At 43.1% G+C, this 23,039-nt stretch overlaps 1 protein-coding gene across 2 annotated transcripts in view; it reads left to right on the top strand.

The window, feature by feature from the left end:
- The window catches only part of itga3b (integrin, alpha 3b), a 43,800-nt gene that overhangs the window by 5,213 nt on the left and 15,548 nt on the right, over window positions 1-23,039 (top strand). For both annotated transcript variants that reach the window (XR_014602172.1, XM_084077530.1), the window contains exons 2-7: window positions 16,648-16,775; window positions 18,786-18,868; window positions 19,850-20,099; window positions 20,675-20,773; window positions 21,320-21,524; window positions 22,819-23,012. Coding sequence is in view for 1 of the 2 variants with exons in the window: in XM_084077530.1 (XP_083933656.1) it covers window positions 16,648-16,775; window positions 18,786-18,868; window positions 19,850-20,099; window positions 20,675-20,773; window positions 21,320-21,524; window positions 22,819-23,012 (959 nt within the window). In the remaining variant the exon portion in view is untranslated. The remainder of the gene's footprint in view (window positions 1-16,647; window positions 16,776-18,785; window positions 18,869-19,849; window positions 20,100-20,674; window positions 20,774-21,319; window positions 21,525-22,818; window positions 23,013-23,039) is intronic.

The following is a 23,039-nucleotide window of genomic DNA, read 5'->3' as shown; positions in this document are numbered from 1 at the left end:
GCAACCCGACTGACATCACTGACGTATCCTTGGTATTTGTACTTCCGGGTTGCATAATGATGACATCACTGTCGAGTCCTTTGGTGTCATGAACCTAGGCTGGTTTGTTTACCAGATTTGCCAGCGTGCTATGGTGCTGTACTGTGGCCGCCGCCGTGTGTTTGTGTGTTTGGGGTGTGCATGGCACGTGAAGGACGGACATATTGTGATGGAGACATGAGTGAAGTGAAAGTAACGGCCTGGGTGGAACAAAGGAGGTACGTAAGAAGGGGAGGGGGGGGGGGGGTTGAAGCGAAGGAGCTGCGTGTGTGTTGTTGTGGAGGAGATGGGCAGAGTTCAATGGCGGCCGCTCGTGTTGTTTCGGCTCTGTTCGGCTCAAGCCGGCGCCGTTCGGTGTCGGTGGTGGCACGCTAAACGGTACGAAAGTGATTCACCTTCCGTTTTGTCCGTAATGTGGTGAGTGGAAGAAATTATGTTGCGACGTGGAAACTGTGAAGTGAGCAATGATAGGTGCCCTACGCCACCCGTAAATTGTGAAAGTCCGAATGGCTACTGTGTTGGCGAGCTGTGCGGTGGTGCCGTTGTGTTTACTCGATTACAGAGCTGTGGCTATAGCGTCAGCGGCGCGCGGAAGTAACTTGTCGTTTATATAATTAGATACATCATAGTAGAGATTCCAGGCATCACGTAACATCAATTTATTGGCTGAGCATTTGGTACAAGACCTCCTTCAGAACTGTGTGGAGGTTGAAATGACACAATCCAAATACACTGTAGAGTGGAGGCGTGAACAAGTGCAGACAAATGCACATAGTCAGCAATCAAGAAGTCAATCAGGCATCATCAATATAGTCATGAAAACTGACCAATAATAAGACCATAATTATAGCCAATCTACAAGCTCACAACGCATCGCAACAGGACGCTTATAGATCTGCTATTTTTACAGAAGAGATTTGGTGTAGAGAGAAAAAAGGAAGCGGCCAAAGTTAGACCTCCAGTCTCTTAGTTTTGGTTTTGGTGTAGTTAAGGTTAGAGGAAAGGTGGGGAGAGCATTCAGCCTGGAACTGGGTTGGAAATCGAATACAAACTGATGGCACCTTGGTGCAACTTGAAACATTTTCAATAACAAAAAATCACTTTGTGCAAAACAAATTGGTTATACAGTATGGTAAAGGTATTGAATGATAACCTACTGGTGATTACCTTTTACCTCCTGAATCCATATATAGCATTACGGAAAGAGAATACTGCTTCTTCTTCGACCAGCGCCTCTGTCTGAAAGCCATGGCCTGAGGATGTGAAACTCAGTCATTTAATTTGACGGGGCCTTCCCTTTTCTCCTGCAAGTTGGAGATTTGAGTGGTGGTTGGGAGGATTTTATAGACATGCACACACAGCTGAATACAGCATTCTGTTGGAACATGTACAGAACATGTATATTGTGTTCTCCTCCATGCCTGTGTTTGGCACAAGGCACATATCTCACTCGCATCCATCTTCTCTCAACTTGTAAAATGCCACAGATATTAATGACTCATTCTTTTTCCGTGCTCGAAAAAAAAACTTTAAACCTGACATCCCTATTTTGGGCATGTCATTTGAGGCGAAAATCTGAAAAACCTAAAAAGTTTCTAAATTCAAAAACAGCGAAAATAGCAAATCTATGAGCTTGTAGATAGGCTATTTTCACTATTTGTTGTACGAAGACGTTTTTATGGCTCAAGTGGTTAATTGTCGATACAAACATTTTGAGGTGAATGTCCATCCATCAGACAGGAATTATGGCCATGAAAGGGCATTCTGCACCATAACTGAGTGAACTAATGTGTGTCACATGAACTAGAGAACTTAGTGCAAATGAGGAGGATGGATGAACTTGGCTGTGGTCCAACATTCCGTCATAGAGAGATGGTAGTGGTCGTTGCCTTTGAAGAAGGTCCATCAAAGCATGAATGTCATGGCACAATGACAAGACTGTGATAAGAGTCCTGCACTGTCCATTATACCCTGATGTAAACATGACAATCAAAGGGAGCACTGATGAGTAAAAAGGAGACTCATTTCAATTACAATTGCTCATTTTACGCATGTAAAGATTCTGCACTGCTTCGTGCTCGTGCAGAGACTGATAGTCTAGCTAGCAGTTGCTGTAGCTGTACTGGAGCTAACTAGATTAAATGTATATTGATTGCTGGTTGTCACTAAATTAGGCTAGTTTCTCCTCTTTCTATATTGATGTTGGAAAGCGTCAGCTGAGGGAAACTCTATCGCTCCCTGTTGATAACACTTGTTTGTTGACCAAATTTGGAAAAATGCTAAGAAATGCTCATAGCACATTTCCTTTTGTGTTTAAGCCTTGTTATCTATAGAACAGTGGTTTTCCCATTTTTTGTGCATAAGTCACACTAAAGGGAAAGTTAACATTTCAACACTTTTCATATTGTTGTATATACTGCAGTAATAATATGTGATTATCATAAAATCCCAAGGCACACCTGGACTTGTCTCATGGAACACCGTTTGGAAACCACTGAGAATGATGTGAATGACTCAAATACTTTGTCAGTTCTGAGAAGGGCTTGTGATATTGCTTTTTATGACTCAACTGTCTGGGTATGTCAAACAAAAAAATTGTCCTCTCTCCCTAAGAATGTGTTCTTTGTTGGTCACTATTATATCTAAAATCATGAATTCTCTTTTTATATTTTCAGTATCCTTTTGCGTGACACTGTTGTACGACTTAATCATCCTAATCGATTTAAAAAAGAAATAGAATCTTAGCGATAGAATTATCGCTAAGAACATAATCGATAGTTGCAACCCTAAATGCGATATCCCAAGGCCTTTCTATATAGTTAGTAAATATAAAACTACATTTATCCATGGTGATTGGCCGTAATCTGTATGGCATTTATTGCGTGTGTCCAATCAGTTGGTGATGGCATAACATACTTGTCTGTTGTAGCAGTGGAATGAATGGCAGGTTCTAATAACATGTTGAAATGAAGCACAGCACGAAGCACAGGCACCCTGCTGACCCCTACAGAGGACAGTCCCTCTGGTGGGGCTTTCACTGGAAGGTACCTGCGGTGAAGACGGTTCTATCACAACAAACTTGGACCGGATCCTTTTGTGACCCCCAACTGCCCAGTTGTACAAATGCACAGAAACAGCATGCAAAAGAAGCTAGTACGTATGCACCTCAGGGCTTATTGGAGAGGGGGTGGGGGCGGGTTACCTAGCCAGTGAAGCTACATGCTTCAATACCTTTCAGCCTCTGCATGTCATTTTTCATCTTTAAAGGACATGCAACACCGAGGTATTGGTTTACACTTGGTATGTGTGTCTTTTTATCCTTAAAAGTGCATATGAGGTAGCTTTGTGGTGTTTTCCCCATTAGAAGTGACAGTATTCCATGTCACAGTGCACAGCCTAAAGCTGACACTGATAGTAAAAGAGAGAGAGAGATGAAGCAGATAAGACAATAACGAGAAACTGTCTGCTTCGGTGGGTTGTAACAGGACGTCGTTCCAGCCGTGTTAATAATAGCAGCAGGGCGTCCACTCCACACACAGGCTGTACCTTCAGTCCACAGGCTGAAGAGAGACTCGTTATAGTACAAAATATGGTACCTGCCAAAAATAATCTCATTGTTAAACTCGTCAGCAGAATGTCAGCTGTCAGCGCTTATAGCCACACTGAGCCAGACCCACCTGCACCCCACCCTTTCCCCATACTGCACTGTAGCAACAAGAAGGGTCAAAATGGGTGAGATAATGTCAGGGCATCGTAAATTCCACTATTTTATGGCTCCATGAGGGAAGTGTGTTGGGTATATAAGTGCACTGGGTTGGTTTGCTCAACGTGGGGGCCACTGATTTTTGTTGCCTTGTAAAGATTAGGGAGCTGGGGGCCTGGGGCACCCAGAGATGTGTGGAACGAGACACAGAGCAGCTGTGCGTGTTCGTGCGAGCACGTACGTGCGTGCACGTGCACGTGCTTGTGCATATGCTCAGGCACCACGTGTCCAAATATTTTGGTGTTAGAGTACATGTAGGTGTAAGTTGTTACGCCTGTGTGTATGTGTTGTTGAGTGAGTTTGTATTGTCGTGTGTGTGTGTGTGTGTGTGTGTGTGTGTGTGTGTGTGTGTGTGTGTGTGTGTGTGTGTGTGTGTGTGTGTGTGTATTTCTGTCTCTGCTCTCATGAATGGCAGTGTTGTTGAGTGAGTTTGTATTGTTGTGTGTGTGTGTGTGTGTGTGTGTGTGTGTGTGTGTGTGTGTGTGTGTGTGTGTGTGTGTGTGTGTGTGTGTGTGTGTGTGTGTGTGTATTTCTGTCTCTGCTCTCATGAATGGCAGGTACTGTACGACGTATATGCTTTGCTGTATGCATCTGCAGCAGCGGTGTGGACTGACCATCGCTATGACATCAGTGTGACACAGTATTACCAACAACCTACACACTGATGCCATGCGCTGTGAGCTAATAGATTTGCCATTTTCGGTCTTCCTCGTTATCATACAACAAAGCATATGTATATGTTTTGTTGTTAATGAAAGAGGATTTACTGTGGGCTAGTTTATCACTCAATAAAATCAGTGTTAAATGAACAGTGCGTATTTAATGTAGTGTGCCATCATGTGGTGACCTACCACATCCAGTCTGTCACACAGGCTCTAAATGAGTTTGCTCTCTTGTCACTGTTTCACGGATGGCAGATGGTGGTCTGCAAACAGGATGTTTGTCAAGTTGAGATACACCGGAGAAATTGTGTTTGTTTTCTGTGTGTACAGGATAATATTGTTAATCAAACTCAGCGATAGTAAAAATGGACCCTAAATAACCTGTAAATGTAAAATGTTTTACACTCATTTCTGGATCAGATTTTATACTCTCAGAGTAAAGAAAAAAAAGAACACTGAGGATTTTGCTGTGTGTGTGTGGAGGGCAGGTGCAGCCTGATATTGGATGGTCTTGGAAAAAAAGAAATGGCACCGTTCCACGTCATTTCCCCTTGTGATACACGGTATCTGGTCGAAATCAAAGCAGCCCTTGCTCCATTTCCTCTGCCAGCCAAACAATCTCCCCCAGAGACTGAATTACCATTCATCTTATTGATGTCTGCATTTCACTTCCTGCATTTCTCTTTTCTGTGTTTTGCCATTTGTACCCGAGCTGTTTCCCGGTTTGCTGTCTGAAATATCTGACATCATTGTGAACAGCTACAGTGTTTGAGTAGCGCCACAACGTGAAAGCGACCACAGGAGAGAATGCTGGGAGAGGGGAGAGGGCAAAGCAAACAAAATCTCTCTCTCTCTCTCTCTCTCTCTCTCTCTCTCTCTCTCTCTCTCTCTCTCTCTCTCTCTCTCTCTCTCTCTCTCTGCCTTTAGCTCATAACTTCAATGGCCTTCACAGAGCCTGAAGAAAGATAACTGAAATATAGATGATACAGCGGTGTATGTGTTGTATACTATATTGTAAAATCCCCTCTATACTTTTCTCCTGCTTTTTTTGGTTGTCTTTGTCATAGGCCTTCTCTTTTATGTATATTGAAAATGATGGGCCAACCAATACCAACATTGACAGATACAGACAGCCTAGCAATATTTTGTTATTTATGAACCTGTTTTTCACATAACCAATAAGAAACCTATAGATTTAAGGAGCTTCTTTTATTATGACATTTATGTTAACTATACACTGTACATGTATATATAATTATCAAGCAGACAAGCACTACTGTGATTTTAATGTTATCAGCTGATGCACAGATTATAGTCAATGCAAAAATTGGCCTATTCAATTATGAATCAGATACTATATATCGTAGCAACACTACTCTTTTACATAATCTTCCTAGCAGTGCCACGGGCTTACTTACTTACTTCTGCCACTTGTGCTTCTTGTCATGGTTAGCTTGTATAGGTTAAACTAATGACACAGAAAAATCCTGAGTGTTAAAATTGCACCCACTTGCAGGTGCATTTTCTAGAGTTAAACTCAGGGTTTTGCAATGTAGGCAGTGAAAGTTGTGTTGCACTCATAAGTTCCTTGACTTTGAATTTTTATCAGTAAAATGCCTTCAAATTTAAAATAGGTAAACTGGTTATTACAACAACAAAAAGTCAGAAATTTGATGGTTGTTCTGTCTGGGAAAAAAACATCAGCTCAATGGTGGGAATGTGAATGTGTTTATTTTGTGAATGACAGGATAAAACATGTACAGTAGCTATGTAGTTATATTCTGATTGTATCAATGTCAGCGAAAAATTGCTTGGCCGCAAATTAGCATCAGGTAATCTCCGTCAGGTAATTGTGCCCATGGTTCACCACAAAGTAAACCACCTTTCATTTGGTGCTCAATCTGCTCATTCAGCTTTGGTAAGGAAGGATTACACTCACTAATGGTAATGAATGATACTAACACATTTGAAAGTATAGGAAAGACATTTACATACATAGAAATGCTTAGCCTCGTAATGGTACTTCAGAGCGATCATATCATCTCTGCACTCCAGAGCTGACTAGATATGATCACTCTGAAGTATACCATTACGGGGCTAAGCAATGCTTCCATGTCAAACATGGAAGAGGAAGTCATCAATTCATGGACGGGCCTCCGGGCATTTGCTCAATATGAATATGAAGAACCAATGCATCTTCTATGAAAAATGAACGTTTGCATATCCTTAGCATCCATAGGGTGTTACATTACTTATCTATGGATCTGGTTAAGCAGCTACTACAGCCTCTTAGCCCTGTGCTGCATTAGGTTGTACCCCTATGATATTCATTCTGTAAACTGATATATAAGGTGTCATACTCGGGTAACGGCAGTGCATTAATAAACCTCACAATGAGGCATTAACGCTCTAAGTTTATAACACCAATTAAGAAACAGAATGTGTTCATAAGGTTTCTGAGTGGCGCACACGCAACCCCTGGCACTGACCGGTACATTTGTACACATTGAGAGTTACACTGCGGATATTACTGTGGCAGGTGTTGTGAGTCATATTGTGAGTGTGTCTTTGTCCGCAAGCAGCAGGTTGCTTTACCACACAGACCCTCGTCACAGAGGACTCATCTGCTAGCTATGTGTGGGTACACACAAAGTGAATGTGTTAACAGGTGTGTTACTGTTAATGGTAAATAGCCTGATAGCTGTGTGTGTGTGAGTGTGTGTGCTCACGGACCACGCATTCTTTTGTGAAAGCCACAGTTTGGTGTTTGCTGAAAATACAGTCAAGTGAGTTCACGATAGTGTCGCAATGAGTTATGGTATTGCATGGCGCTGTTGAAAGACAGCGTGTATATTGAGAGGGCATGAATGAATGATGGGTGGCTCATGGACACACGACACAGACATACACAATCACGTGTGACCAGTCATGTGTGCTTCCATATCACTTTCCAGTCTAAGAGCTGTAGTAGAAGACCAGACAGAAGACCCTGTACTGTATCTCTTCTTACACAGAATACACACCATCTCTAACATATTAGCCTATGCCCCATCTTCGTTCAGAGTAGTCATTACTCCATTACAACAACATAAATAGATTCCAGCCCTTGTCCCCTCTTGTACTAATGCTTAATTTAATCTGCAAAATTGAGTCCCCGCATTCAATATTATCCCCATCTATTCGCTTAGCAGGTCTAATCGGGTCAAGTGGCAATGTATTTCCTGGAATCGATACGGTTCGCCCATAACATAATTTAATTATGCCGTAGTGAAGTACTGCAAGGATGTAGCACAGGTGTGTGTGTGTGTGTGTGTGTGTGTGTGTGTGTGTGTGTGTGTGTGTGTGTGTGTGTGTGTGTGTGTGTGTGTGTGTGTGTGTGTGTGTGTGTGTGTGTGTGTGTGTGTGTGTGTGTGTGTGTGTGTGTGTGTGTGTGTGTGTGTGAGTGAGTGTGAGTGTAGGTGTGTGTGTTTGTGCCACAAGAGTCTTTCCTGTGTTTTTTTGCCATGGAGTTGCCATGGCTGCTAGTGAAACTCACTGTAGCACCACCGCCGCCTCGTAAACTAGGTTACCTCTCCATTTTTTCATACCCTGAGGGCTGTTGGCCCGCCACACCCTGTGACTAAAAGGCTGCCCTAAGCCTTATCTGGGTAGGTGATCAGTCACTAGTGTAAGGTTGACATTTCAGGCACATGCTTGCACAGGCACTCATTTAGGCACGTTTGCTTGCACATAAACGCATAAGAACGAATAAGAGTATAGGAAGCGCACCTTACACGTACAGTCAGCAAATTATGTAATACCGGTATATACTGTTTCTTGTTGTATCGTTCTCTTTCTCTTTTTTCTCTCAATTTTTCCACCATTACTTCTGACTTCCAGAGTTCTACTGTGCTGTTGTCTGTCTAACCGTCCCTTACATGTAATTTTCTTCCCTTTTAGTTAAATTAACTCAGGAATTTACTGTGCTATTGTATGTCTGACAGACCTGTGCTATGCATCTTATCGCCCTGCTGTTTAGACTGGACCCATATAGACATGCTTGCACAGTGAATGAGGCTCCGCAGCCATCTCTTGCAGACACGACTGGCTGGCCCTGCACATTGTCTCTCAGCACTAGTCGTGCAAAAGCCCATCAGATACGAGACGTATGCTCAGACCAAACATCACACTAAAAAGAGGCAAGTGTAGTCGGTCAAGGTTTGTGTAGAGCAGGTGCCTTTGCTTGCTTGCTTGCTTGTCGGGAAGGGAGAATGAGAGAGATTATGGCTCACTCATTTTGAGTTGACTGGGGGCTTGTGCTGCCTTGGGTGTCCCACAGACAGACAACTGTTTACCAAAACAAGACCTTGGAATGTCGCTTTCCCTTTTCGTCCTTTCTCTCCTTGCCTTGGTCTGGCTCTGACTTGTTGATCGCTGTAGTGCAGTGGTTCTCAAACCTTTACGATTTCAAGCCCATAAGGCCATATTCCTTTTTACAGACCTGTAAGGGTCCATTTGGAACCCCCTCAAGGCCTGTACCCTTCTTTGAGAACCACTGCTGTAGTGGTTACTCTCCCAGACCAGCTTTTCATTCTCTTTTCCTTCCTCTCTTTTCCCATTTTATCCTCGCTCATAAATCCTGAACTTTACTACAGTGTACCTCTCCTCTTTTCCTCTTCTTCTTCTGCTCTCTCTCTCTCGCTCCTCTTTCGTCCTCTTTTCTTCTGTTCTGTACTTTGTTCAATTAGAGTCTGAGGCATGAAATTGGCATTCAGGTGACTCATCGTGTGTGCTCAATGTTCTCATCATCACCATAACAACATACTGTACATATGAACGGTATTCATCCCCTACCGGGGGCTGCCGGCACCAAGCGTAGAGAATGCAGAGTTCAACCTTAAACTCGGGTGTATGTGCGCTCTCTCTCTCTCTGTCTGTCTCTCTCTCTCTCTCTGTCTGTCTCTCTCTCGCTCTCTCTCTCTCTCGTTGGCGGGGCGAATTTCAACATGTCCCCGCAGTTGGAATGCAGCTGCTGGTTGTCATCCCATCCTCCACCTCTCCTCCACCTACTTCTCGCCCCTGCCACCCCCGCACACACACACACACACACACACACACACACACACACACACACACACACACACACACATAGACGAGCCTCTTGACAGTGTGTTTATGAGAAGGTGCTGATCAGGGAGGTAGGAGTGCACACATTGTTACATGAAGGGCAGGCAGGGAGCAGCGTGTGAAAGACAGGGCCGTGCTCTGTTTGGCCTCGTTGGCCTGCTATCGCAAGCAGCTTTGATAAGTGAGCTCTGTGGCGATGCATTAAAACCACACAGTAGGATTCTTTTAACACTTAACCCATTAAGACCCGAGGCCGATTCTACAAATGCCTTCTAAATCAGTAGTTCTCAAACTTTTTCGTGCCAAGGATCCCCAAATTGATATATATTTGGCCACGGACGCCCACATCTGAAAAGGTTTTGTGCCAGGGTCTCCCATAAGAGAAGATTTGTGTAAAAAAAAAAGGTTTTAATGGGTTAAACCCTGTACACTTTGTTGACCGTGGTCCCCTAAGATGGGCCTATCCATGGCCACCTCATTTATTCCGTCTACACCAAATCTCTTCGCCGGAAACAACCGATCTAAGCTCGGAACACGTCACAATTCACACAAGTTGTGAGCTTGTAAGCCCGCCTATTCTCACAGAATGTTATCCTATTATGACACTTGTAAAAACAGTGTCTATGTCAAAAACCTGGTGTCATCATTTTGTTGGAATTGTCACAACAAACATGGGTGACCCATGCGTCCCCACACCAGCGATATAGCATTTAGAGACCATTCTGCAACGTCTGCAGTGCTTGTGAATCAGGTGAGACTAAAGCCTCACCTCACATTTGCTTTAATCTGAGTTCCCAGAAGTTTTCGCCGGCTCGGCGAGGAACTTCTGGGCCAAACCCCCTGTATTTGTGGGCGGGATGTACGTCACGCTCTGAATCTGAGCGGACACGCCTCTTACCGGTTGCAACTCGTCTAAAAAGTCCGACGAGAGGCAAACAGCAGTACACAACAATGGCGGTCGAAATTTCTCAAGGGGAAATTGCTTTCCGTCGATCCTATTTAGATGCAACACCCACTGCATGTGGATCCCGCCCCCTATTCTTCATTGGCTGTTGATTTGAATCACAACGCAGTGGCCGCGCCCCCGCTGTCCAAACTCCGAGGCAATGCCTCCCAGACTACATTTGCTTAGTCTGGCATGTGCTCAAGCAGTTACCATGTGGGGTTTAGGCATTTACATGTACATAATAATGTTATTTACAATTAGAACAACGGTGAATAAGCCTGAAATCTGTGTTGTTGGAACAAATAGAGGCCAAGTTGCCGACCAATAAGGAAGAGTGCAAAGGTCAGTGTGATACAAACACAGGTATAATAGTGGAATTATTAAGATGTGGAGGAAGATGAAGAACAACATCCCGGTGCTTTTGAAGAACCTTTGCAGTACAGTGTTTTCTGAATCAGGTCAGATACTCCGCCACGCAAGGGGTTAATTGCCAAAAAAGATCTGCTCTAGAAGCGAACAACGCGTCGGCATTTAGATCAGTTATTTTTTGCCAGCGTCGACACCGTCATACTACAGAGTAAAAATCTGGCTTAAATATGTAGTCTGCCAGTCTGCTTGTGAGCTTGTCCTCATCAGCAGTGATTAGTGCTGGACTGTAATCCAGTCCACTACTCTACTTGGTCCAGTTTGGAGTGACACAGTGAGTCTGGGGCTTTCGCTTGTACAAGCGTTGTTTACTTTTCTCGTTGTGCAAAGGTCAGAGAGAACGTTCCTTTGACCGTTTCTGAAGGGCTGCTAAGACATTTAGAGCCGTCTCACTCTCTCTGTCTCTCAGACGGGTTCTCTCTACCTGGCTTTTTGTCAATTTATCTACTCTCTCTTTATTTCTATCTTAGTACATTTCTCTCTCTCTCTCTCTCTCTCTCTCTCTCTCTCACGCTCTCCCTCTGTCTGGATAATCCCCCATGCTAATGGTGCCTTGTTCTCCCAGTCGTCTAAATCTTTGTTTTGAGTCAGTTGGTTTGAGTTTACAGTTGAATAACACTTTGGGTGGTCATGATGTCTGATTTAACAGACTGGCAGAGAATCATGCACGTCACTGTACATGTATTCCAGCACACACGCACGCACCTGCGCGCCCAAACACACACACACACACACACACACACACACACACACACACACACACACACACACACACACACACACACACACACACACACACACACACACACACACACACACACACACACACACACACACACACCTGCGTGCGTGCGTGCACTTGTTCTCTCTCTGTGTATTGTAATACAGTGGGTCCTAATGCCACTCCAGTTGTACACACAGTGGTCCTTCATGTCCTCGACTCTCCACATATCTGTCAGCCCCACTGCCACTCCAAACCTCTGTGGAATTGATCGATCGATAAGTGATTACCTGGGCCATGGCCGTTTCCGTCCTATCATTTGAGATAGATGCAACTGAGAAGCCATCTTGGCTCTTTCTGGTCATCATCATTATAGTCTCTCAAGCCAGGCAACTCTTCCACAGTTTTTTAATGCTTCCACAGTCTGTATAACTCCGACCTCGCAAGGATTGTACACAGGACGCTGTCATTTGTCATTTCTGTTCACTAAAAAAGATATTTTTACAAATCTTTTAGAATTTCCATTTCTGTTATGCAGCAAGCTAGATAGGCTTCAACTAATTTGGTTTCCAGTATAATTGTAGGTGACTGCAAATTGAAAGCGAAACAGAAGTGTGTGTGTGTGTGTGTGGGGGGAGACATGCACTTTATTTTCTGTGCACTGTCAGTGCTTCCGTTATATTCAGATGTTAGGTAGTAGCATTTGAAAAATGTATGTGCCAACAATTCAGTCTCGATAGACCTAAATCATTATGACAAGCCAGGTAATTCATAATAATGCCCGTTGACAGGGAGAAGATCGAGATAATTGCTCGTCTTTGTTTCAAATGATGTAGTTGTGGTTGGGACATTTTGTGCTTCTGAGGTACAATATTACCAGAGCACTTGTTTTGGGGAGCCCAAGGGGAATTTGAAGGGGTTCCAGGGGATCCCCAGCTAAATGATTGTATATCAAACTGCGTGTCCTTGAGAATCACTGTGCTAGAGTGTAGTGCTTGAGGCAGTCACTCCTCGAAGCATATGTGTTCATACTAGTCCCTTCTGGGTTTATTACCTGGTCCTAGTTATTCCATAACCTTTGGGGTCAAATAAAGATACAAAAAAGGGGTATGAACTCCCACAGCTCCTGATCTTTGGCCAGAAATGATATCCCTAATGGATAACACTTTGGAAATGGTAACAAGATAATTGCACGCAAGAACATAAGAGGTATATAGGCCAACTCACTTGACTGAATCCCAAGCGAAAGAAGATCGAGATGTTTCTGAGTCTGTTCTGTGTTCAGGTTAATACATTGTGACACAGCAAAGGCCAAATGTTTATTTTTTCTGGCCCCTAGCTGACGTGCTCATGTGAGTATTAAGGAAGTATAGGGGCATTTATCAGCTAGCTGTGTGTGTGGGTATATGAGTAAACACTGAGGCCTGCGTTGGCGTGGTCAGTAGAGCCTGTCTCCTCTATCTCTATAATCAAAACCCACCACACACCCCTTCCTGCCTCTGTAGGTATGGCTCACCCAGTGTAATATTATAAACCTGTTAGTCATGCCTCCCTCCACATTTGCAAATATTAACCAAGCAAATCACCCGCACCTGCAGTTCCGTTTTTTTTAAATCTTTGTGAGAACCTTGATCTGTCTTCAAGTTATAGAACAACTTACAGTTGATTCACGAGAGATAGTCTTACTCTGGCACACGTACTGGACAGTAGCTTAAAGGTGTAGCCTATAGTTTTTTATATATCTATGTAAAGAGTCTGAAACCTAATTGTTTCCGCCAGGCCGAAGGCGTAGCCAAGACTATGTTTTTGCCCCTGTCCGTCCGTGTGTCTGTCCGTCTGTGTGAAACTTTGCACACACACTCCCTGGAAGCCAAGGAAGAACCTCTGCCCCAAATCGGCCTGTAATAGCACTACCAGGAGGCCGTTTTTTGCTAAACAAATGTTTTGATATTACTCCTACAGATTTTATCCAAACATCACACCAATCGGTACACATTATCTTATTATAGTCATGTGATCAAGACTGATCTGTCCGATTTTTCATATTCTACCCTGATTGGCTAAGATTGGCTTCCAAGGTTTGCAGGAGTGGCCTGTTTTGAACAAAATGCCTCAAATCATGAACGCAGTGTCTGATTACCGTGAAACATTGCTGGCCCACGATAAGCTACCTGCCCCGTTAATGACCTGTGCTCCGGGGAGCCGATTTTTCTAGGTTATACTTTTTTCATACGATTTTTGCTAGATTTCCCACTTGAAAATGACTTTTTCATTTGAAAATAAGCTATTTTCTGGTGACCTGATAGTCTAATGGTTAATGTGCATACCACTCTAATGCCTGACAGTGAGTTCCTGGTTTGATTCTTGGCCGACCAGACAAGTTGCTGCATGTCACTCCTTCTCACACACACACACACACACACACACACACACACACACACACACACACACACACACACACACACACACACACACACACACACACACACACACACACACACACACACACTGTAAATGTTTTTATGACCCAGATCGTGTGTTTTTTGACGTCAGACTTTGGTACTCTCTATTATGCCCATCAGCCTTAAGGGAGGTACGTGTGTGTGTGCACATGCGTTCTGCCCTACAGGCCAAATTATCCTCTTACCACCTGGATGAAGGGCTGTACTACACCCTCAAGCTACTTAAAACAGCTTGGCTCTCCTTTTTTTCCTGTTGACACAGTTTTTCTGTGCCAGTAATTATGTCGGCGCTTGATTAGCCTTGCAAAAAAAACATTCACAGGAAGCATTGTTTCATTGAATTGTGCTCGACATGTCACAATCGTACCATAACAAAGCAATATAGATTGGTATATTGATTGATATTTTGTTTAGCATGTTACAGTAGCTAACGCTGCTAGACATAATGGCCCCTATACTTCAAATAGGTGCACTCCACCCACCTACAAAGAAGGGCTAATAAATCTTGTGCTGACAGTAAAGGCTATGTTCTACCACAGGGCCTTGTAGAGGGAGTTATCCCCTTTCTTCAAAGTTCGTCAGCGTGGTTAAAAGGTGCTGAGGTAGAGGGCGTTTGGATGAGTGGGCCAAAAGACAGGGTTCAGTGCTCTGTGTGGGCGTTCAGGTGTGTGTGTGTGTGTGTGTGTGTGTGTGTGTGTGTGTGTGTGTGTGTGTGTGTGTGTGTGTGTGTGTGTGTGTGTGTGTGTGTGTGTGTGTGTGTGTGTGTGTGTGTGTGTGTGTGTGTGTGTGTGTGTGTGTGTGTGTGTGTGTGTGTGTGTGTGTGTGTGTGTGTGTGTGTGTGTGCGTGCGCGTGCGTGCGTGTGTGAAGAGAGAGAGCGTTGTGGTGCCCAGACTTGCCGCAGTTCACGCTCCAACTCCTCCACTCTCATCTTTTAGTTCACAGGTCATGTGACTGCTCTCTCTCTCTCAGTCTGAGTAACATCACGTCACCAGGCTATCATTCCATTTTTAAGCAGTGTCCGCGTTCTCCAAAACTGTATCCAGTCATTTCTACACATACAATACATGCACACGCACGCGCACACACACACACACACACACACACACACACACACACACACACACACACACACACACACACACACACACACACACACACACACACACACACACAGACTGTTACCGTAGCTGATACTCAAGACTAGATTTGCAAACTGGCAAAAATAATTGATCCTAGTCTACTGTGTGTGTGTGTGTGTGTGTGTGTGTGTGTGTGTGTGTGTGTGTGTGTGTGTGTGTGTGTGTGTGTGTGTGTGTGTGTGTGTGTGTGTGTGTGTGTGTGTGTGTGTGTGTGGCCCATTTGCTGTTTGAATTTCACTCTGGCCATCAGGAGTGCTAAATGCATATAACTCAGTGGCATGATAGTCAGATAAGTCCTGATGATGTGTGAATGGTCTGATGGCTGCCATCCCTAGTGCTGAAAGTACTGTGCACACTGCACAGTGGTAGTGAAGTGGTTGACTCACTAAGTTGACGGGGTGGCTCAGAATTAAAACTTTATTATTGTCCGTTCTGTGAAAAGAAAATTGTGCCTTTCGCATTAAATTCCTGACACAAAACACAAAAAGGTCTATGGGTTTCCGCTCCAGATAGACAGTCTGAACCACAATTTGACCCACATTTCGTGCCTGCTAGATTTTCATCTACAGACACTTACACTTCCTCCCTATCTGCAATTATATCAGACAACTCAATCAATCCCCTGCAGAAGTTGACGTGGTGCAGTCATAGAGCTATACAAAAACTAGAGGATGGAAGTAGACTCTCCTTCCGGACTAAACCTTTATAGAGCATGCACACTAGGGTTTCAGGCCATAGAAGTATGCGCAGTAGAATGCAGAACCAGATTTGGCCACTGGTTCATTTTTTATTCCAAAAGCCCCTGCAGTCCTGGGGGGTTGGCAGCAGTGGAGTAAAGAGGGGGTCTGGTCCTGTCGGCTCAATTGGACACCTATCTGGGGCCGCGACACGATTCTGGGACCTGCTATTTCCCAGACGGCCTCTCTATCCATTCAGCTATGGCCACTACTGCACACAAGTTTGAAAGTGGTTAAATTAGTCACTAGAACATCAAAGGATATCGCGGCCTACTGGCTGCTCCTTTGAAAAATACCACTGGAGATAAAAAGCTGTTGCACAGTGAACAACGTGCTATGTTGCAAATGTACCATAGGCCCCTATGCTTCTTTGTAAAACTGGTCACAGTTATAATATCCGGAGTGAGATAGACTATCGGTTTTACTGTTGTTTAGACTTGCCGTATGGTATCACCTGTGGCCATATGTACAGTATAATCTAGTGTCTTACCCTACTTTCTGTCTCCTGCAGTATGTGTTGTATTGTCTAAGGTCATAGGAAATGTCTATGATTCAACCTGAACATAATCTGACCATCTTCTGTGTGTGTGTGTGTGTGTGTGTGTGTGTGTGTGTGTGTGTGTGTGTGTGTGTGTGTGTTTCCAGGCTCCTCGTGGGAGCGCCCAAAGAGAAAGCCCTGTCGTTGACGAACGTCAACGAGACCGGTGCTGTCTACTCCTGTCCTATTTCCACGGAGACCTCAGACTGTACCAGAATGGACTTGGTCACATCAAGTAAGCACTGCTACACTAAAGCAAAACTGTGGGATTGGCAGTCACAGGATTTGAAAGCGGAATGGATTTTATTCTTCTTCTTATTTCTTTCTAAAAAGAGAAGGCGGTCCAATGCCCTTTCTATATCTTTGCTGTCGGCCGCTTTTGTTCGTAAATTAATGCCCTAGCTCCTTCGTCATACTACGGTGTCACAAAAAAGATATACATTGTTTTATATTATATTACATTGGGTCCATTGGAATATAGTTTTTTTTTTTTTTTCATTTTCTGAAAAATGCTAAATAATAGCAGGAATATTATATGAGATAAGACATGAGGTCTTTACCTCTGCAGTAGGCAGGCAGCTCTGGGCATGGACAGTTTTTTATTAGAAACGCTAAATGAAATCACTAAAAGCACCCGCACATTGCACAGTAGTACAACGGAAAAACGTTATTACAGGCAAGGTTACCAAGACCTTCATGCTGCTTCATACTTAAAGGAGGTCTTGGTGACCGAAAACCAAGTTGGGCAGTGCTTTTATTGATTTGGTTTGTCATATGCGCTTCGCCTGTCACAAAGACATGTTAACCTGATGTAATTAGAAACATTAGAATTGTGTGTGAAATTGTTGACACCTATCAAAGCAAAGCTACCAGAATTTTCTATGTTTTACGCATTTAGCTAATGTCTCTCTTTGAGAGTGACTTCTAGTAGAACAATTTAGTGGCTTTCCTCAACTCACATTCGCTACTGGGGTTGAGTCGTTGAACTATGGTTTTCCCCATATGAAATTGTCTCTCTCCTGGCCTCCCCACCTTCAGGCTCAGAATTAAAACTTTATTATTGTCCGTTTTGTGAAAAGAAAATTGTGCCTTTTGCATTAAATTCCTGACACAAAACACAAAAAGGAAGTCTATGGGTTTCCGTTCCAGATAGACAGTCTGAACCACAATTTGACCTACATTTCGTGCCTGCTAGATTTTCATCTACAGACACTTACACTTCCTCCCCATCTGCAGAAGTCTAATTATATCAGACAACTCAATCAATCCCCTGCAGTTTTATTTTAATTCTTTCTGCGTAAGAGTTTGAGCGACAGATTGCAGAGCCTCAAGCACTTCATACTTGCATTATTACCCAGCACATCCTCACTTCTGTTTTTTGCATCTCTACAGCATGCTTTCAATGGAAAAAAGGCTTGAAAGAGTAGTCCATCTTAATTGAGGGTTATTAAGTGATATACCTTACTACCTGCAGGTGAATATAGCCCCCGGAGGTTGAAAGCCTTAACCATAATAAGGGGATTCTCCGTCACTTTTGATGTTTGATGTCGGTGTTCTCACGGTGCATTTTTGTGGTGAGCATTTGCCAGGGCATGATCTGGGTTTCAATGGAGCATGACGGGTGTCTTGCCTTTACAATGACTGTGATCGTCCTAATACCTAATTTATGCTCTGTCATACGATGGCGTGGCCAACTAAAAATAGCCAATCTATAAGCTCACAACGCATCGCATCCGCAACGCGTTGTTAGCTTAGATCGGCTATTTTTGTGCAGCGACACCGTCTTATGATGCAGTATAAAGTGAGCTTAACCTTGATGAATGTTTTGGTTGCTTTGCTATTTCATGGATGGTGTGACATGACTGAAGTTGTATTGCACTGTGCTATCTATATGTAGTGCAGAATGTCTGTGTGATTAATTGAAAACTTGCACACTTATCATAAAGCAGAACTGTATTGACAGGAACCATACTTTTCCAAAACAAAAGAAATGTGTGAAAAATTGCAATTAGCCTACATATTTTCCCCAATTTGTTCAGCCCATTTGGGTCCATTTGCGTGATCTCAGAGTTAAATTAAAACTGAGGATTTGACTGTGTATATTGAATTGCAGGACCAAATACTGATTTTACCTCGGTTGGTTATACTGTACTGAACACACCAGTGGAGAATGAGTAGGATCAACCACATTGCCATTATAGTGCAGACTGTACACTGTGCCCTGCTAACCTGTCATTTTTTGCAGCCGAACCGTCAGAAATGGTAGAGGGCATGTGGCTCGGAGTGACAGTGGCCAGCCAGAGAGACGCGCCAGAGGGACGGGTGATGGTGAGACAATGCGCCATTTAATTTCAAGTTTAACCACATGCTCCCTAGTGTCCCTATTCTGGGCATGTCATAATAGGCGACCATTCTGAGAAAATAGCTGATCTACATGTGGGCTTGTAGACAGGCAATTTTCGGTGCAAGAGATATGGTGTAGAGTACCCCAGTCAATGAAGTATAAAGGGTTTCAGTGGTTAATTTACCAACATTATTCCTGCAAACATGAATTATAATTAATTATTAAATGCTACAATACGTAAGGGGTAAAACATGGAATGTGTGTAAATGCTGCACCTTTACACACTTTCTTCAGATGAAAACAATGACACTCGTTTATTTAGTTCCTTAGCATTAGACAAACACTGTTTGCTTGAACACAAATGCTAAGAATGTTGTTTAGAAACGACATGATGTTTACCTGGTATCTTAGTTACGTGTAGCACCATTGTTTTAATTTGCACTCTATTTACTTTACCCTGTTGTTTGTCGACAAGGGTTCATGCTAATTACTCCGGTCTTGCACCGAAGTCGCTCTGGATAATATGCCTAAATAGTAAATTGTAAGACTATGGTATTGTGTTGTGTCACAAGCTGCAGAACGAAATTGCAATGTAATGCTGAAATGCTTTGATAAAAGGCTACTGGTGTGCAGAAGTAATTGCAAAAACAAGAAATATCAACTCAGTCCCTATATTTATTCCCCACATACAGTAGGTCAGGCATGGATGCCTGTTGAAAGTCTATGTGACCAAAACATAGTGAATACAGGAATTAAATATAAAAATTGATCTCAGTCTGAAAACTGATTTTAGAGGTTGTCCGATTGGACAGAGTGCAATTTGTAACAACTATACGCTGAGAGAAAACTATACGCTACCACACTCTGGTGTAGTGGCAGCCAGATAAAGGTAGCCACATTTGGCATAGGGCATTTTGTAAAACACAAAAGCATGTTCTGTAATACACCCCTATCTGCTGTCCAAGGCATGTGGCCACCGATATGTGAAGCTCATTGATGGAGGTACGGAGAAGCAGCGGCGAATGGTGGGAAAGTGCTACATTAGGAGCAATGACTTGACGGTCGACCCCAGCGACATATGGCAGGATGATGAGCCCAGGGTGTGCAACCCCAATGCCGACTTTGAGATGGAAGGCATGTGCAACATGGGCATCTCCGGTGGCATGACCGACACTGATATCTACATGGGCACTCCAGGAAGCTACTTCTGGCAAGGTAGGCACTAAAGAGTTACCCACAAAGAAAGAGTACTTTGTGACACCAAAGAGTACGGTGAATAGAACAGTGGAAGCCATTATAGAAGCTCCTCCTTCATGCATTTAGTCTGTACAGTATATATTCTGCACTGATACAGTTTACAGTTCTTTCTCCAATGTTGCATACTAGAAACTAATTATAGCTAAAAATATGGCACAAAACAATTGTTTTCTGTAACCTCATCACATCCACCCAGTCACCTAACCACATCAGACCAGCAGTTACCTGAACATTCATTGTCGCATTCAATCACCAAATAAACAACAATTCCTCAGGTATGGTGCCGGTACGGCAAGCGTGCAGTAAAAATCAGGTCTTCTACAATGGCTACATCTATAAAGCTAAAAAGTGTGTGTTTTGTGACTTAACCTTGAAATAATAGGTAGGTTTGGCAGACATGGATTACCACCCGTCGGAAACTACAGTACTTACAAAGTATTACTCTAACAATAGGATTATTCCTGTCTGGGAAAAGCAGTCAATTTTGTAGGAAGCAAGTAATAACATTGTTTGGTGGTTTGTCTTTTATAAAGGTAATGTTCTTGTTACGTGGAGAGACCCAGATCCTGACCGCCAGTGGAACGTGAACAATAGGGAGTTTGGACAGCTGAAAAAAAAAGACAATTACATGGGTATGTATTCTAGCTTCTGGCTCCTCTAGCTTCAGCGATAAATGGGATAGATCCAGGATACAACGTATACAAATGTAGCGTACTACATAGTTGAAAAACTCCAGAATACATTGAGCGATCACCGATCTAATGTCCAGAAGTGTTTGCCACATACACATACATACATATATGTGTAGTTGCAGCTAACTGTACTGTATGTGCAAAGAAAGTAACAATACTCTCTGTATGTACTGAACGAGAACCAGAAAGAGGAACAAACATGTTTATCTACACAGTGACACTCAATTTTCAATAAATAGTGTGTCACTTGAACCCCCACTTTTATAATGAGTAGAAATGTCCTTATAAACAATGTATAGAATCCCTGTGAATCATCACTTATCTCCCACTGTGTGGCAGTGTCTATATCTGCAGAGACCCTTCCCTCTACCTGTATTTTCTTATTTGACTTTATTCGGGACATTTCTGTGAGTCAACCTTTGGACAGTAGTCCTTTCCTTACTTGGGCTATAATGCTCTAAAATGTCTTAACGTCGGGTTTCACAGGTTATGCAGTTGTGGAGGAGAAGAAGTTGCTGATTCGTGATGAATACACAGTGGTGACGGGGTCTCCCAGGGACGAGTCCAAGGGCTCAGTGACGCTGGGCAGGCAGGAAGACGCCTCGTTAATAGCGGAGTTGGTCATCCCTGGAGAGCAAGTGGGCTCGTACTTCGGTAGCAGCATTGCTGTCACCGACCTGAACAGTGATGAGTATGTTACAACGTTAGGGATACCCCATTCACCACAGTGTGTCTGCAGGCAACATCAGCCAATAAGTGGCTTATTACCACTTCATCATATCACGTTGATATTATATTATACAGTAATATTATAATAGCCAGTTATTTTATGCACATCGATTAAAACAGTTCCGCACCTCCTCATAATCATAAGCACATAATCTGAAGGGTAATCTGGGAACCCTTTAAGGGTGCCCTTTAACTCATTCACTGCCTGAATTATTTCTGGCCGTGTTTGCCCACTGCCAAGATTTTTCATTGAAAAAAAAAAAGTACTCAGGAGCCGAGATACAGACTTTTTAAGTTTTAAGTTAACAAGGAAGTGGATGGGAGTCTAGATCTTCGAAAAATCATATCTCCTTGGTCTTTGGGTCAAATTTTTTTTTTTTAAATGTAAAAACTAAAAGTCGTTTTAGTCGTTCTAGGCAGGCATGGCTTATGGGACAGAAGTCGTTTTAGTCGTTCTAGGCAGGGAATGAGTTAAGAGAAAACAAAACCAGAGAACCAGAGAGCTCTTTGCCAAAAAGAAAATCATTTTCTGTCTCTCTGTCCTCCTAATTTGAATTCTTACTAAGATGTAAGCATAAGCCAGCAACCAACAGTTGTCTTAATTTTTTTATTTACTCATTATTATTATGATAATAATGATTATTATCATTCATTTGTATTTGTTTGTGGGTAGTAACATCTTGTTGAATCTGTATCTTATGCTCTTAATGAAGCGCTGCTCTGTAGCTCTGGTCTATGGTGTAGCTCTGGAATCTGGTGTTATGTGAATCTGTATCTTATGATCTTAATGCATCAGTGCTCTGTAGCTATGGTCTGTAGTGTTGGAATGGATGACCGTGATGTAAAGATGAGAGGAGGGAGGCTGCTGCTCTTCAGCAGCCTAGATAAGGTGTCTGTCATGATGACATCATAGTCCTGGCATGGTTTCCCTGTAATCCAGTGGACCCCCATAACTCTTGAGATTGTACAAATGGAACCCCAAATGGACCCTTACTTGTCAGAGTTTCAGACCTACGAGTGGTCCCTGGACCCCACTTTGAGAACCACTGCTGTAATCCATGAATGAAACCTGGTTGGGTACTTGTTTCAATATTATATCAAGACAGCATTATCCCAGCATGCAATGAGCAACAACCTTTAAGGATCTGTAAAACAAAAATTGTGACAGCATCTGAGATATAAGATTTGTTACATACTATATATTGTTTATTTTCAAAAGGTGGGTGTTTAATCAGTGTGTGTTTTGTTTGTTCTAGCTGGAACGACCTGATTGTGGGTGCTCCGTTCTATTTTGACCGTATAAAGTACGAGGGTGGAGCTGTGTACGTCTTCATGAATGAGAACGGATCTTTCCAGAAGACTGCTACCATGGTGCTGAAAGGCCCTGCAAAATCTGGCTTCGGCTTGGCTGTGGCCGCCATTGGGGATGTCAACCAAGATGGATTCCAAGGTATTGAAGTGATTGGGATGCTGTATT

The sequence above is a fragment of the Gymnoscopelus microlampas genome, assembly GCF_963454915.1.
Source record: "Gymnoscopelus microlampas genome assembly, chromosome: 14".
NCBI lineage: Eukaryota > Metazoa > Chordata > Actinopteri > Myctophiformes > Myctophidae > Gymnoscopelus > Gymnoscopelus microlampas.
The sequence above is the reverse complement of the archived record's forward strand: the minus strand, read 5'-3'. Positions and strand labels throughout refer to the sequence as shown.